General features: G+C 42.8%; 1 protein-coding gene across 2 annotated transcripts in view; it reads left to right on the top strand.

Annotated features, from left to right (window-relative positions):
- Positions 1-14,411, top strand: part of INPP5F (inositol polyphosphate-5-phosphatase F) — an 855,919-nt gene that overhangs the window by 604,230 nt on the left and 237,278 nt on the right. For both annotated transcript variants that reach the window (XM_069239234.1, XM_069239233.1), the window contains exon 10: positions 572-639. In XM_069239234.1, coding sequence (XP_069095335.1) covers positions 572-639 — 68 coding nt within the window. The remainder of the gene's footprint in view (positions 1-571; positions 640-14,411) is intronic.

Raw genomic sequence — 14,411 nt, 5'->3', positions numbered from 1 at the left:
TTGCTAATCTAGAAAGTGTTTTCGAAAATTAAACACAATGAAGGAGAAGGAAAGCTTTCTTATGATAAGTCTTTATTAAATCCATAAACAGCCTATTCTTCTGTTTCTAGTAAGAAAGGAATAACTAAATAACGATGCAGTTCTTTCCCCCATGTGCCCTGTCAAAATGAATTGAGGCCACCTGTCACTGCAGCACATTCTGCGATTCTGGGGTACCCCAGTGACTTAACGTGACAATGTTATTTTGTGCTTCATGAAACTGCTGCCTACTTGATTACATGATCTTTATTTTTCCTTTTAAAAGTCTGAATTATAATTATATGACCAATTGATTGTTCTTTTTCTTTCAATCTGCAGTTTTCTAGACACAAAAAGTTGGAACTATCTTGCACTAAACATGTTAAAATATTTAATGTATTTGTGGCAGATTTTTTCCTTGAAATAAGTGTTTCTGGGATTTTCCAAAGAGATGAATATATTTCATGTTTATGAATTTAATGAAGAAACATATAATGAATAACTAGGATTACAAGTAAGTAACTCTTCCTTTTTTGTTCCTTCTTTCATCCAGGCGAGAAGGAAACAGCGGCTTTCTTTCGTGCGCATTTTGAAGAGGAGCAGAAAATACATAAGAAGCAGGTGAGTTACATGGTCTGTATCTAGTGTTAAGTATCATTTGACAGTTGTGCTGGCGTGATGACTGCTTCCCCTACTCACTAACCGGATTCATATTGACCAATATGGTTTCTTTCCGCGCAGAAGTACCTCTTTAAACATACAGAGATTGTATTGGTTGATTGATGGAGATAGCACAAGAACAATACCCAAATGTGGGCAGCCTCTCCTTAGACCTCCAACAGGGATTTGATTCCCTGGGTTGGGATTAGATGTTCTTTACATTGAGCAAATTCAACATTACCCTCACCTTCAATAGTTAGCTTAAACTCCTCTATACTAATCCCATAGCAAGAGCCAAAACTGGGCCGCATATTTCATCACAATACCTGCTCTCCCGAGGGACCTGTCAGGGCTGTCTATTGTTCCCCCTTTTGTTAGTTCTTGTAATGGAACCCTGGCGCAGACACTCTGGCAGGAAGCTGCAGATTAGAGTATGCCACGTAGGCCTCAGACCCACATTGGTTTGTTATACACGGACAACATGATGGTGTACACTCGGGACCTTGGCATAGATCTCACACTTATCTCCACTATACTTCAGCCCTTCTGCGCCTTGGCTGGTCTCCAGGTCAATCATAGTAAATGACAATCATTTTCATTCCGAGACGCTATGCCTCACGACAAGATGTCCCTGAGCACTCAGACCATAGCAGTTATACATAATACATTTCAATACCTGGACAACCAGGTGTACAGATCACCTACTGATTTGTTGGCCGGCAACCTGCTAAAAACCATCACGTCATTAAAATCTCAAGTGAAATTCTGGGTTACATTGCCTCTGTTGGTGGCAGGCTGTCTGGCGGTATCTAAAATGATGATGCTGCCAAAGCTGGTATATTATTTTGTAAACTTACCGGTTGTTGTCTCTGGGGCCTTTTTTAAGACTTTGAACTCTCTACTGCTTGATCTTACATGGGGCTTCAGGCGATGGCGCGTTAGCCTACTTAAATTACAGCTACCACCGGGGGATGGTGGGTTGTGTGTGCCGAACTTAAAGACCTACTGCTTTGCTGGTCAGTTACAATGACTGTCTTATTGGCTGGCCAGAATGCACTTGCAAGAAATTGGTTATTCACCACGCATGTTACAGTCAGGCTAGTTACATAAACTGCTGCTGCCGGAGTAGTGCGAATTCTCCCACCCCCAACCGGCCCTCATGGCTACCCCTACTGCTTAACAACGCTATCACATACTGGAGGAATGCGCTCTGTAATATGAATAGACCCATGAGCTAAGCCCTCTAATATTCCTCTGTGTGGCTTGCCTACCCTGGTGGGCACACTTACATCCATCAGACTACTACAATGGGAGAATGAAGGGATTGCCACAGAGGGCGACTTGTTCAGTGATGGGACTTGAATGACCCACCAGGACTTTATGCAGCTAAAAAGACTCCCTGGTTCCCTCTTTCTCACACATCTACACTATGCTTGCTTGAATTAGCCGCCAACAGGTTCTTAACCTGATACGCATACACTGATTCAGGCTGTTCATGAAATGGACACCAACAGTTAACTGGTCAAGTGGCTCTACAACGGACTATGTGCCCACTTACGCACCTCTCTAGTCCTGTTACAAACACAATGGGAAGTGAACCTCAAGCACTCTTTATATGACAGTATTGCGCATTCTAATTGAGTACCCTAGCATGATACCCCACTATGCACCCTTTAAATGTATCCAGTTTTTGCTTCTGCATAGGGCATATTTAACACCAAAATCCTACAGGATACTCCCACAGCCTCATCCTTCTGCCCTAGATGCCAGGCTGATAATGCGGGCTTCCTGCAGATACTATGGGACTGTTGCTTTGTTGATCTAGCGCTTCTCCTGGCCAAATGGCAGCTTACATGACATTGGAAATCCCCTCCTGCATCCATCGTCACAAATTGGCAAGAAGAGGTTTGGCGCTGGGGCAGAGCAGAAACGTATGTGCTGCGTAGGGAGAAATACTGTGGGTTGCGTAAACAACCTATAGTATTGGTGTGGATGACCTACTGGAATAATTTAAATCTCAAGAAAAGGACACCACCTGACCTTGACACACACAGCAGGGATCGCACACCATGTCCCCAGCCTCTAGTCATTCCCAACCACTAATTTCACAGGATATATGTTAATCGTTAATGCTTACTTATGGGTGTGGAGAGATCTCACCCACTATGTTCTGATGATTCTCAAGCAGACATGAACTCAATATGGCAGATAATGTTGGGGAGTGGGGGCGTGGTTGGTTAATACAGAAACGTTCTTGTTTCGTTTTCTTCTCAATCCTTTTGCCCTGTATGCCAACATGAATTTATCTTCTGCATTGTTTAACTCAAGGTATATGTTCCACATGCTTATTCATATATATGCTTGGCTGCTGCCACCCTGATGGTTTACACCACAGTATATGGAAATAATTATTTAAATTATATTTTGTTTATGGCTGTCAAAATGTAATAAAGTAAGTTTTAAAAAAAAGTATAATTTGACAGTTGATTAAAACATAGATGAATCATATTTGACAAATGAATAAGGGCCTCTTAAAGTACATTATTTATAATTTATAACCAACTCACTGTGTATGCATCACCTAACCTAGTATGTTATAAAATGATCATAGGTTGGTGATCTTGCTTAGAAGTTTAACTTACTTAAGTATTAATCATTTGACAGTACAAATATACGACTTTATATTACATGCACACTCCCGCTTAGTGTTGGAAGCAGATGTTAGCAAGTTGTTTTTGTTCGAAGAAGTCTTTTGTCACAAGGTGTCCCGTGACCCCCTCCCTTAGCTCATAATGCACAATGGCAGAGACTCTACCTTAGACTGTTTTTTCTACCATCTTGTTCAGATGTGTCTTCTTGAGCCCCTGGTTTGCCGACCAGTAAGCAGAAACTGTTCAGTGCAGACATCAGGAGCTTCAAGGAAGACCATAGGAGAATTCATCTTCACTGTTTTAACTACAGACTCAGAGCTGGGATTAGGGGGATCTGTCATGGATCGGTTTGTATGGGAAAGGTGGGTGATAGGGAAAATGTCCTTCCAGTTCTGCCCTAACTGTAATGTGAAATTCCTGTGGTTGGACTATTATCAAGTGTGTAACTTCTGCTTTCCTTGAGAACACAAGAAATTCTCTTGTTTTGCAAGCAAGACATTTAAGATTAAAAAGACAGTCAGTTACAGGAGTAAGCATTGCTTGGAGTATTACAAGATGCCGCGGCAGGACTTGCCTAAGCCACTTTTTGACTCAGAGGGACTCAAAGAACAGGATTCAGAAGGGGAAAGACCCTTTGGACTGGCACCACAATAGGCACCAGACAATCCTCATAAACGTCCAATGTGCAGGAGGAAGAACAGTCAGATAAAAGCTGCACAAATGTCAAAGACCAGCCAAGACACACCAAGACCACCTCTTAGACCAAAAGACCAACCCTCCAAGGTTTTCCTTAAAAAATATCCACTTAATGAGGCTGAGTACTCCTACCGGGGGATTTGAGTATCAAGATATAATACTCAGTGAAAGAGGCTCTGACTTTTGGTCCTGGTTGCGGTCACCAAATCACCTTGTCTTCAAAAAGACTTCATGTCAAGTGCGAGGGCCTTGAGCCAAAAAGGCTCCAACCAAGCTCCAAGTTCCAAGCCAAAACTCTGGGTGGCAAAATCTGCTTTGAATTTGACGCTGAAAAGCCCTTGACTCTGGCTCACGGTTAAGTAAGCCTTTTGTGCCCGTTGAGCTGTCAGAGATCCCAGATGTGAAAGTGGGGAAACACTACATCCTACTATTTTGAAAAAGATCCTGACTCGCCCTCTGACGCCACTTGAGCCGGGCACTAATCCATTGAAGAAAAGAAGGCTTGACTTTGAGGAGACAATCTATGAGGAATCTGAGGGATACCCCATACCTAAGAAGCCCAAAATAACTAGGATTTAGTCTAGGTTCCCAGCTACCACAACCTCACACACCAAAGCCTCAACCACAACCTCCCAGTCCAAGACCATCCCCGCCACAGCCACCGCATAGTTTGCCATCACTAGAGAGGCCACCCTACACATTGTTTGTCTTCAATCAAGATATTAGGATGACATCCAAGATTCCTATGACTGGCCACTGTCACCACACGAGGATGATGACTCATGGGCTGACCCTCAGGATGACCCTGGCTTGGAGCCTTACCTGAAGCCATTACCCCTGGTGACACTGCAACACATCTTCCAATGGCTGCTGCACACCATCAGGTAAAACGCCACTTGGTAGAGGAAGAGGAGGATTTCCTCATAGACACATGGCTCTGTCCATTTTCTGCCCATGCTTCGAAACATGGATAGGTGTGTGGCTCAGAACTTAAGAGGCAGTGTAAACCAACGTTGTCACTCCTACAGTAACAATGGGATGAACCCATATTCATCAGAAGTCACGGCAATCCTGATTTCCTACTGGTGCATACAGCTCTGAAGGGAGTATTTTCACAGGACACAGGAAACACACAGCATCTAGGCATGGAGAGCAGGAAGATTGATGCTTTTGGGAAATGTGGCGGCTGGGGCTGTAACATAATGGCATATTGCCAACTCAGTAGGGTTGTTCTCAAAGTTAATAGCTACCTTTGAAGAAGATGGAGCAACTGGTAAGGCATTTTCTGGAAGCCTGCAGGGAGCACGGTAGGGTGTTGGTGCAGGAGGGCAATACCATCTCCAATGCAGGTGTTTCTTAGATTCAGCAGACACTGTCTCCAGAGAGGTCAATACCAGTGTGGTTTTGTGCAGGCATGGGTGGTTTTAGAGTATGCAAGTTCTGTCTTGTGAAGCAGCAGCATCTCATAAATGTCGATGGGGAATATTTATTCCACACTCAGATTCACTTTCTGTTGGAGAAAGTCCAGACGGATACTGATACCACCAAGTCAGTGGGAGTGCTCCAGGCCAAGCCTGCATTTATTGTCAATAGACAAGAAGGGCCAAGACTGGCACACCATTGCAGTCCTCCGATTACTAGCCAAACACTCCTATCAGGAGTCTCAAGGCCAAAGTCCATTCAGAGGGAAGAATTCAAAACCACCGACTGATGTAAAGATAGAGTTGGCTCCAGCAGGGATGCCTCTACCTCTAAGCAGTGGGTTATTGATGATTCCCCCTGTCACACAGCACCTGTTAGGGAAAGGATTTGGTTATTTCTTCCACCAATGCAGAAAATAATCTTGAACATGTGGGTTCTGCCAGTTGTGCAGTGTGGGTACTGCTTAAGGTCACACCACACCCCAAACATACCACAATGATAGCACAGAATCAAGAGAAACTGGTAGTGGCTGCCAGGGAGAAAGTGCAAACACTTCTCAGTAATGTGGCCGTCAAACTCGTACCCCCAAACCATTGTGAACTATGAGTGTACTCACTGTATTTCCTTTTTTCCAGAGAAAAACAATACTTGTTCACTAGCTTTGTCTCAGTCTTCTCAGCTACTACATACTGTTGGAAAACGTCCTAATGATGGCCCTGCAGGTTGTCATCCCTCTAATTGTCACAGGAGACCACGTGGCACGAACGACATTACTTCCGCGTCTTTATTCATCAAAAACATGATCACTACCTAAGGTTTACGCTAAATGACCAACACTGCCATTTCAGGGTGCTGCAAGCAGCCAACAGCAATGCCTAACACACTCAAGCAGCATTTTTGCTGCTGTAGAGGCTGGGATTCACAGTGAACTCCAAAAAGGACTATCATAAACCACAAGAGGCTGATCCATTCTTAGGAGCTGTGTTAAACTGGGTGACAGGAAAAGTCTACCAAAAAGGGGGGGGGGGGGCATTTCATGAAATGCTGCTTTTTGTTTTTAGACAACAAGCTCCCTTACTGTAATAACAATAATGAAGCTGTTGGGGATGATGGCCTCATGTATAGCGATCGCACCACAGTCATGACTGCAGATGTGCCCCTTTCCGGATTGTCTGGCCAGGCAATAGTCACAAACAGTGGGTCAATGGGAAGATCTAGTATTGGTAGAGCCAGACTTCAGGACAAACTTGCATGGTGGATTTACAAAAGTTTTTCATTGGGTGGCTTTTTCTCGAACATCAGCCGAAAGTAACCTTTACCATTGATGCCTCATTTGGAGGCTAGGGAGAGTATTTGGGCAGCATGACAATTATCTGGATGCAAGAACAAAGGTTATTGCATCAACTTTCTTAAACTGATAGCAATAGAATTGGCAAAGTAGAAGTGCTTTGTGCAGTACTGCTTCAGGAACAATACAGAATCCCCCAAAATCTTTGGTTCAGTACTTCATTTGCTATACGCTGCACTTTCAAAACGTAGGATTAGCATACACCATGATTAAGCTGCATTTTGCAGCAAATGGCACTTAGAGAACACACTTGCCTCCTCCAAATTCCAGTCATTAAGGCATTCATGAAGGGGAAACGAAAGTAATACAAAGGCACAGCTAGTCCCTAGTTGGAACCTTAATGTGGTGCATACTCAGCTCATGGGATCACTCATTTTGCCACTTCACTTTTGTGAACTGCAATGCCTTTCTTGGAAGGTGACCTTTCGAATTGTGATCACTTCCCTAACAGAGACTGTGAGTTAATTAAGAATGGTACTTATTCAGGCTCAGAAGGATAGAGTTGTCATAAGGTCTCATCCCTGTTTTCTTCCTCAGGTGGTTTCCCCTTTGCATGTCAACCAAACCTTAGAGCTAGCAAGTGTTTTTCCGAATCCAAAGCCAGTAATGGCAAAAACACCACACACTAGATATTAAGAGGACACTAATGTTTTCCACTGACAGAACAAGATCAGTCTGCAAAACAAAACAGCTCTTGGAACAATTTGCTAAACCCTGCTTATGTAACCCATTTCAAAGTAGGATTTACCAAGGTGGATAGTCAGATGTGTAGACTTTGCTATGAAAGGTAAAACACCCCTTTTCTTGTATACCAAGGGCACACTCCACTAAAAATAAAGGGGCCACAGTGGCTTTCTTGGGTAACATGCAGCTAGCATGCATATCCAAGCAGCTACTCTGTAACATTACATGCTTTTATTAAGTGCAATTTTGTAGATGTTTAAGCTTGCCAGGAAGCTCAGAATGATACTGCTTAAAATCTTGTTTCAAACATCTGCCTCATTGATTCACTAGCCATCACTTATGAGGGGGCACTGCTTTTGTAGTCTGTGTAGAGCATGTGATCTACAGCAATATGTGCCACAAATGGAAAATAGCAATTACCCTGTAACTATCTGGTTGTAGCTTTTGCTGTAGATTCACATGTGCCCACCCGCCTCTCTGGAAGTGAGACAGTCCTGCAGATGAGAATTTTCAAATGTAAAATGCACCAGTAAACCATAACTCTATCCCACTTACCTGTTAAGAAGGAAAAACAAAATCTATGAGACGGGTTATGGAACTCTTGTGATCAAAAACTTCTTCAAAGAAAAACAACTTGCAAGCATCCATGCCCATGACTAGATGGCAGGAGAGTGCAGAACTACATCATTAAAAGATACATAGCAATAGTTATAGAGTAAGTAACATATTCCTTTTCCATTTTATTTTCCATAAGTAATATTATATGTCAGGAGATTTGATCCTTGAATCTGTACAGTTTTTATAACCTATTCAGATTTGGTTGAATTTGGACATGTGCAGGAAAGAATGAAAAGTGGAGAGTGTTGTACAAGAACACATTGAGTAGCCATGCTGAAAGCTGGTGTTATGAATGCCTGACTTCATTCTTATGCTTTTACCATGAGACAGCACTCGTCTCAGTGCCAGGCATGTTTTATCATGTGTGTACCCCTTGTAGTTGGTTATTACTTATTATGCTTTCTTATTTAGTTAGCAAAAGTGTTTTTATCTGAGTAGTAGGCACTTTCTTGTATACTACTTCAAATCATAAAATTACATTGAAGCGCTGCATTGTGAAGAGGATAGAACAAACAGCCATTAAGATGACTGCTTGATCACCAAGCATTTTTTCTTGGAAAATCTGCTTTGACATCATTTAAGACACACATTTTTGACTTTCTATTCTCTTAAACATTACACTGCCTCTTTTAAATAGTCAAACAGTGTGGCTGGAGAAGTGCATTTTGATGGTACAATTACACTCGTATTACAAATGGCCAGATAAATGTGATTCCTGCGCAAACACCTGATTGTGGACGGATCAATTTTTACAAACAATGTAAAGATTACGGTACTCTGTAAGTTACAAACTCTGGGTTATCTGACAGAGACATCTAGCTGTAGATTCCTTACTTTAAAATCTTCCCAAAGCGCGAGCCTTGTTCCGGAAACATTTTTCCCATAGTACATCTGTGTGTCAGAAGAGAGCATTGAACGACTCCTTATCAACATCGTCCACCAGATGTGACGTCAGCTGACTCCATATAAACCCTCTTTCTGATGTCATTTCCTTCTTTTCCGTGGTTGCAGTGCAGACCTGGTAATGGTTAGTCAGGCTGTTTTGGGCCTACTTTGACGTTTTCAGTGTTGGAACAGTGTGCTTTTTCCTATCAAGATCTTTGGGGTTCTAACCCTGTGGGTCCTGTAGACGACAAATGTCAGATACCGATCCTCACTCAATTTGGATGTGGTGCCTGGGTGAGCACCCTGACTCCGAAGAGTCTGATTCCTTTTGTCAACTTTGGCTGAAAGCTCTGCTGAGCGTCATATGAAGCTTCTGGCAGCACCAATGTCGGAGTTGTCCCAGACTTCCCATCGACTAAGGTCTCCTCCTCATGCTGACGTCTATTCACAGGCCTGTTCAAGGAGTCCTTCTCCATCGACTTCAAGAGGTTAGTCTTGACGCAAGCGTTCGAAGTCACAGAATTTGCCGACTTCTTTGAGGAGTAGAGGAGTTGAGACCTGAGTCTACCCCATGTTTCCCTCCCTTTCCCGGGACCGGAGCGACTCTGACCCAGTTGCGTGGATATTATGATTCTCTTCACGCTATCTTTGCAAAATCACCTTCCCCTTGAGCACCTGGGGGGTGCAGAGTACCTTGTTTGTGTCCAAGCCGGCAGGTTCTCCCTCAGCTTCAGTTAGGCAAACATCTTGCCTACCCTTCCTAAGATATCAGGAGCACTTATACCCCTATGATTCAAGATGGCCAGCAAGCAGCTAAACTAATAATTCGCTGTGGTATGGATACTACTGACTCTGTGAGTCGACCTACTGCTTCCTCAGTCGCGCTACATCGCCATGCCTATTTACATACCTCTGCATTTTCTGATCTAGTTCAAACCACATTGATTGACATGCCAACTCAGCTTTAAAGCTTTTTTGTGACAACAGTGGTGGAACAGTGAATTAGCTTGGTTCCTCTCTACCCTTTGGTTTAGTTCATAACTCCTGTACTGGCTTGTAGGGGTTATTTGTCTAATTATTTCACAGATGAGCCATGCTTCAGCAAGGCTGTGAGGCTTTTTCAGTTCTATGTCTGTTCCACCTAATGGTGGCACCCAGTAAGTGTTCCTTCTTTAAATTGTAAAGAAGATTATTGGGGTGTATAGTGCTCTTCGAACCCTTTGGCGCTTTTTGTGCCTGATGTTTCAAGGCTACTTTCATTATTGTCATTACTTGGTGTAGAGTGATGGCTTTCCACTTCAAGTTTGCAAATAACAGTTTTTTAGAGGGTTATCTCTTTTTCATACACCTGATAAATAGGCGAAACTGTTTACTTTACTCTGAAGAAGAGCGTGTGCTCAAGAGTTGTTACCTTCGTGGTATATACCATACTCAAGTGAAGTATTTGCTTGTATGCCGGGGAGCATTCATATAATGTGCACAGTGGGGATTCCTTAACTGGTGAGCTATTACACCTTCATTTGGGGATACAGAGTTGCTCCCTCTGCAGATAGTTAGTATTGTAACTTGTGAGATTATGGATTTATACTAGTATCCCCTATAGGGAACTTGGAATATTATTAGCTCCTTGGGAGTGTCAGTATGCTGTTTAATGTCTGTTCAAAGAGGTTTCTTTATAAGGATTCTACAACACTGATAGTGTCTGTTTACTAAGTCCTTCTTGTACTGTCAAACAAGATAGCTATTGATCTAAACTAATTATGGTGTACGTTCTGTGAGGAGAGAGGATGTAGCGCAGTGGTCAGAGTGACTGCCTCAGGAGCTGGGGATCAGGGTTTGAGCCTCAGTGCAACGTTCGGTGATTCTAGAAAAATCACTTAATCTCCCCGTGCCCATGGACAGCGGCTGGATATCCTCATGGGTGATAAACTGTGATATATAAATCTACATGTTGGACCTGGCCTTTTTTCAGGGTCATCCCCAAACATTTTGCCTCCTTCCTCCTATTTTTTCTGGTCTGTTGTTGTTGGCTTTTGAACTCTGGGCACTTTACCACTGCTAACCAGTGCTAAAGTGCCTATGCTCTCTGTGTAAATTGTACTGTTGATTGGTTTATCCATGATTGGCTATTTGATTTACTTGTAAGACCCTAGTAGAGTGCACTAAATGTGCCTAGGGCCTGTAGATTAAATGCTACTAGTGGGCCTGCAGCACTGGTTGTGCCACCCACTCAAGTAGCCCCTTCACCTTGTCTCAGGCCTGCCATTGAAAGGCCTGTGTGTGCAGTTTCACTGCCACTTCGACTTGGCATTTAAAAGTACTTGCCAAGCCTAAAGCTCCCCTTTTTCTACCTATGTCACCCCTAATGTTTGCTCTAGGTAACCCCTAGAGCAGGGTGCTGTGTGGGTAAAAAGCAGGACATGTACCTGTGTAGTTTATATGTCCTGGTAGTGTAAAGCTCCTAAATTCATTTTTACACTACTGTGAGGCCTGCTCCCTTCATAGGCTAACATTGGGGCTGCCCTCATACATTGTTGAAGTGGTAGCTGCTGATCTGAAAGGAGTAGGAAGGTCATATTTAGTATGGCCAGAATAGTAATACAAAATCCTGCTGACTGGTGAAGTTGGATTTAATATTACTATTTTATAAATGCCACTTTTAGAAAGTGAGCATTTCTCTGCACTTAAATCTTTCTGTGCCTTACAATCCACATCTGGCTAGGTTTAGTTGACAGCTCCTTGTGCATTCACTCAGACACACCCCAAACACAAGGTACTCAGCCTCACTTGCATACATCTGCATTTTGAATGGGTCTTCCTGGGCTGGGAGGGCGGAGGGCCTGCCCTCACACAAAGGACTGCCACACCCCCTACTGGGACCCTGGCAGACAGGATTGAACTGAAAGGGGACCTGGTGCACTTGTAGGCCCCTCTTTGAAGTCTCCCCCACTTCAAAGGCACATTTTAGTATAAAACAGGGCCTCTGCCCTACCACCTCAGACACTTGCTGGAGAAGAAACCTGAACCAGAACCTGCATCCTGCCAAGAAGAACTGCCTGGCTGCTCAAAGGACTCACCTGACTGCTTTCTACAAAGGACTGCTGCCTTGCTGTTGGCCTGCTGCCTTGCTGAACTCTTGTCTTGCTGCAGAAGTGCTCTCCAAGGGCTTGGATAGAGCTTGCCTCCTGTTCCCTGAAGTCTCAGGAACAAAATGACTTCTTTCTTTCAACTGGACTCCTTGTGCGTCGAAAAATTTGACGCACAGCTTGCTCTGCGATGAAAAATTCACTGCACGCCGATCCGGAAAGACGCCGCTCGACCCTGCAAGGAAAAGATCGATGCGACGCCTGCGGTGCGACTGGAACTTCGACGCACGGCCCACTGGAACGATGCGCAGCCGGACAACAAGCCCAGGAATCCACACACAGACCCCGGGACATCTGGGAATCCCTCGAACCACAGAGGAGACCGGCCCGCCCGCCGGAAAACGACGCACGTCTTCCCCGCGTGGAAAATAAAAACGCAAATCTGTGTGTGAAGGGGCGAAACCGACGCACACACCATTTTTCCACGCATCTCCTCATCTGCGGCCCTCTGCGGAGATTTCCCACTCCAAACCAGGTACTTTGTGCTTGAAAGAGACTTTGTTTGCTTTTTAAAGACTTAAGACACTTAATATCACTTTTCAGTGATATCTCTACAATTTCTTATTGCATCTTTTATCGTTTTGACCTACAAATACCCAGATAAATATTATATATTTTTCTAAACACTGTGTGGTGTATTTTTGTGGTGCTATATTGTGTTATTGTATGATTTATTGCACAAATACTTTGCACATTGCCTTATAAGTTAAGCCGAACTGCTCAGTGCCAAGCTACCAGAGGGTGGGCACAGGATAATTTGGATTGTGTGTGACTTACCCTGACTAGAGTGAGGGTTCTCGCTTGGACATGGGGTAACCTGACTGCCAACCAAAAACCCCATTTCTAACACTACATATTTCATTTTCTACTTTTACCTATGATATGGTGGTATCAGCTTTTCTGCTTTTGGTAGGTTGGATACTTTGGAAGCCAGGAAGTATCATCTTGGGGACTTTAAAACTTCCCTTGTTTTGGTCTTAAAGGTTTTATATTACATAGCCATCACAGTTTGATGGATTTTCTACACTTCAGTGTAGACATTTGTATAGAGTTGACATGATCTTTGAACATTTTTTTTTTTTTTTCCAGGCTTATGTCAGTTTATCTTGAGTCTTCATTGAGACGTATCTCTGTAGATTCTGTTCAGTCTCTTGTATAGAATAATTAATATTATTGACTCTTAAGGAGTTGTTCTGCACTTTTTCATTTGCATTCAAGACTTCCTCCTTTCCAGTAGGGTTTTACCCTCTTTAGGGATACTTCTTCTTCTTTATGAATATATTTATTATATCTGTTGCACATGAGGAGGCTAGATGTTAATACCTCATCTAGGTATAACAGTTTTCATCGTTACCTGACTCTAGTTGTTGTAGGTTGGGTTCACACTTTTAGAAGTGTTGTCATACGATGGAACATTCAAAATCAGACTTATTTTTTTATTTATTTCAGAATCTTGAAAATTTACAGTTTTTATGCATCAACATTTTTTTCTGGTTTGTCTGTAGATGAGTCACATACTCACCATGGTTTCCACCACACTACCAAGGCCCCCTTTTTTCAGTGTTGCTTTTTCATTCAGCTTTAGAAAAACAAAACACACACACACACACCCGTTTAGTCACTGCATACTCCTATGTCAGTAGGTATATACATTGAGAATATCTTGAAGATGTTTTTATCATCTCTAGCTACTTTTCCTGGGTGAAGGTATAATTATATGCCAAACGGTTGCTATTGCTGTGTTCACCTCTTTTAAAAAGGGCATTTGTATATTTTCTCTGCAAGAGATAAACATTCTATGTGTGTCTTATAGTGTAGGTCTGGTTATATCTTTACATGGTAAGAGGTATTGCTCAATGGCATGTTATGCTTCTTTGTGTTCCAACAGGTTAGAACTTGCAGTTTAGGCCTATATATAGGAACATATAGATTTATCTTCACTAGCTCATTTGGCAATACCTTTGAACGGTCATGAGTAGTTTTCTTACCCATGTTTTCTTTGTTCTTATGACTTTCATTGCTGTGGTCCTTTCCACAGTACTTTTGGGGTGCTTATGCCTGGGTTTTGGGTCTGATTAAGGGAGCAAGTAGTTTTATATTCATTATGTTAGTTTGCCTCTTTATTTTTTTTATTCCATGTTTTTGAATGTTTCTGACTCCTCACTCATGGTTCCTCCCATGTGTTTTATGCCACAAAATATGTTTGGGCTCACCTACATTGTTATGAATGCCTGGTCTTTATTATTTGTTCTAGACCGGTTTTGCTCCAGGGACAGAATTTTA

This window comes from Pleurodeles waltl, chromosome 6, assembly GCF_031143425.1.
Source record: "Pleurodeles waltl isolate 20211129_DDA chromosome 6, aPleWal1.hap1.20221129, whole genome shotgun sequence".
In the NCBI taxonomy this organism is placed as follows: Eukaryota; Metazoa; Chordata; class Amphibia; order Caudata; family Salamandridae; genus Pleurodeles; species Pleurodeles waltl.
This window is presented reverse-complemented; position numbering and strand designations above follow the sequence as displayed.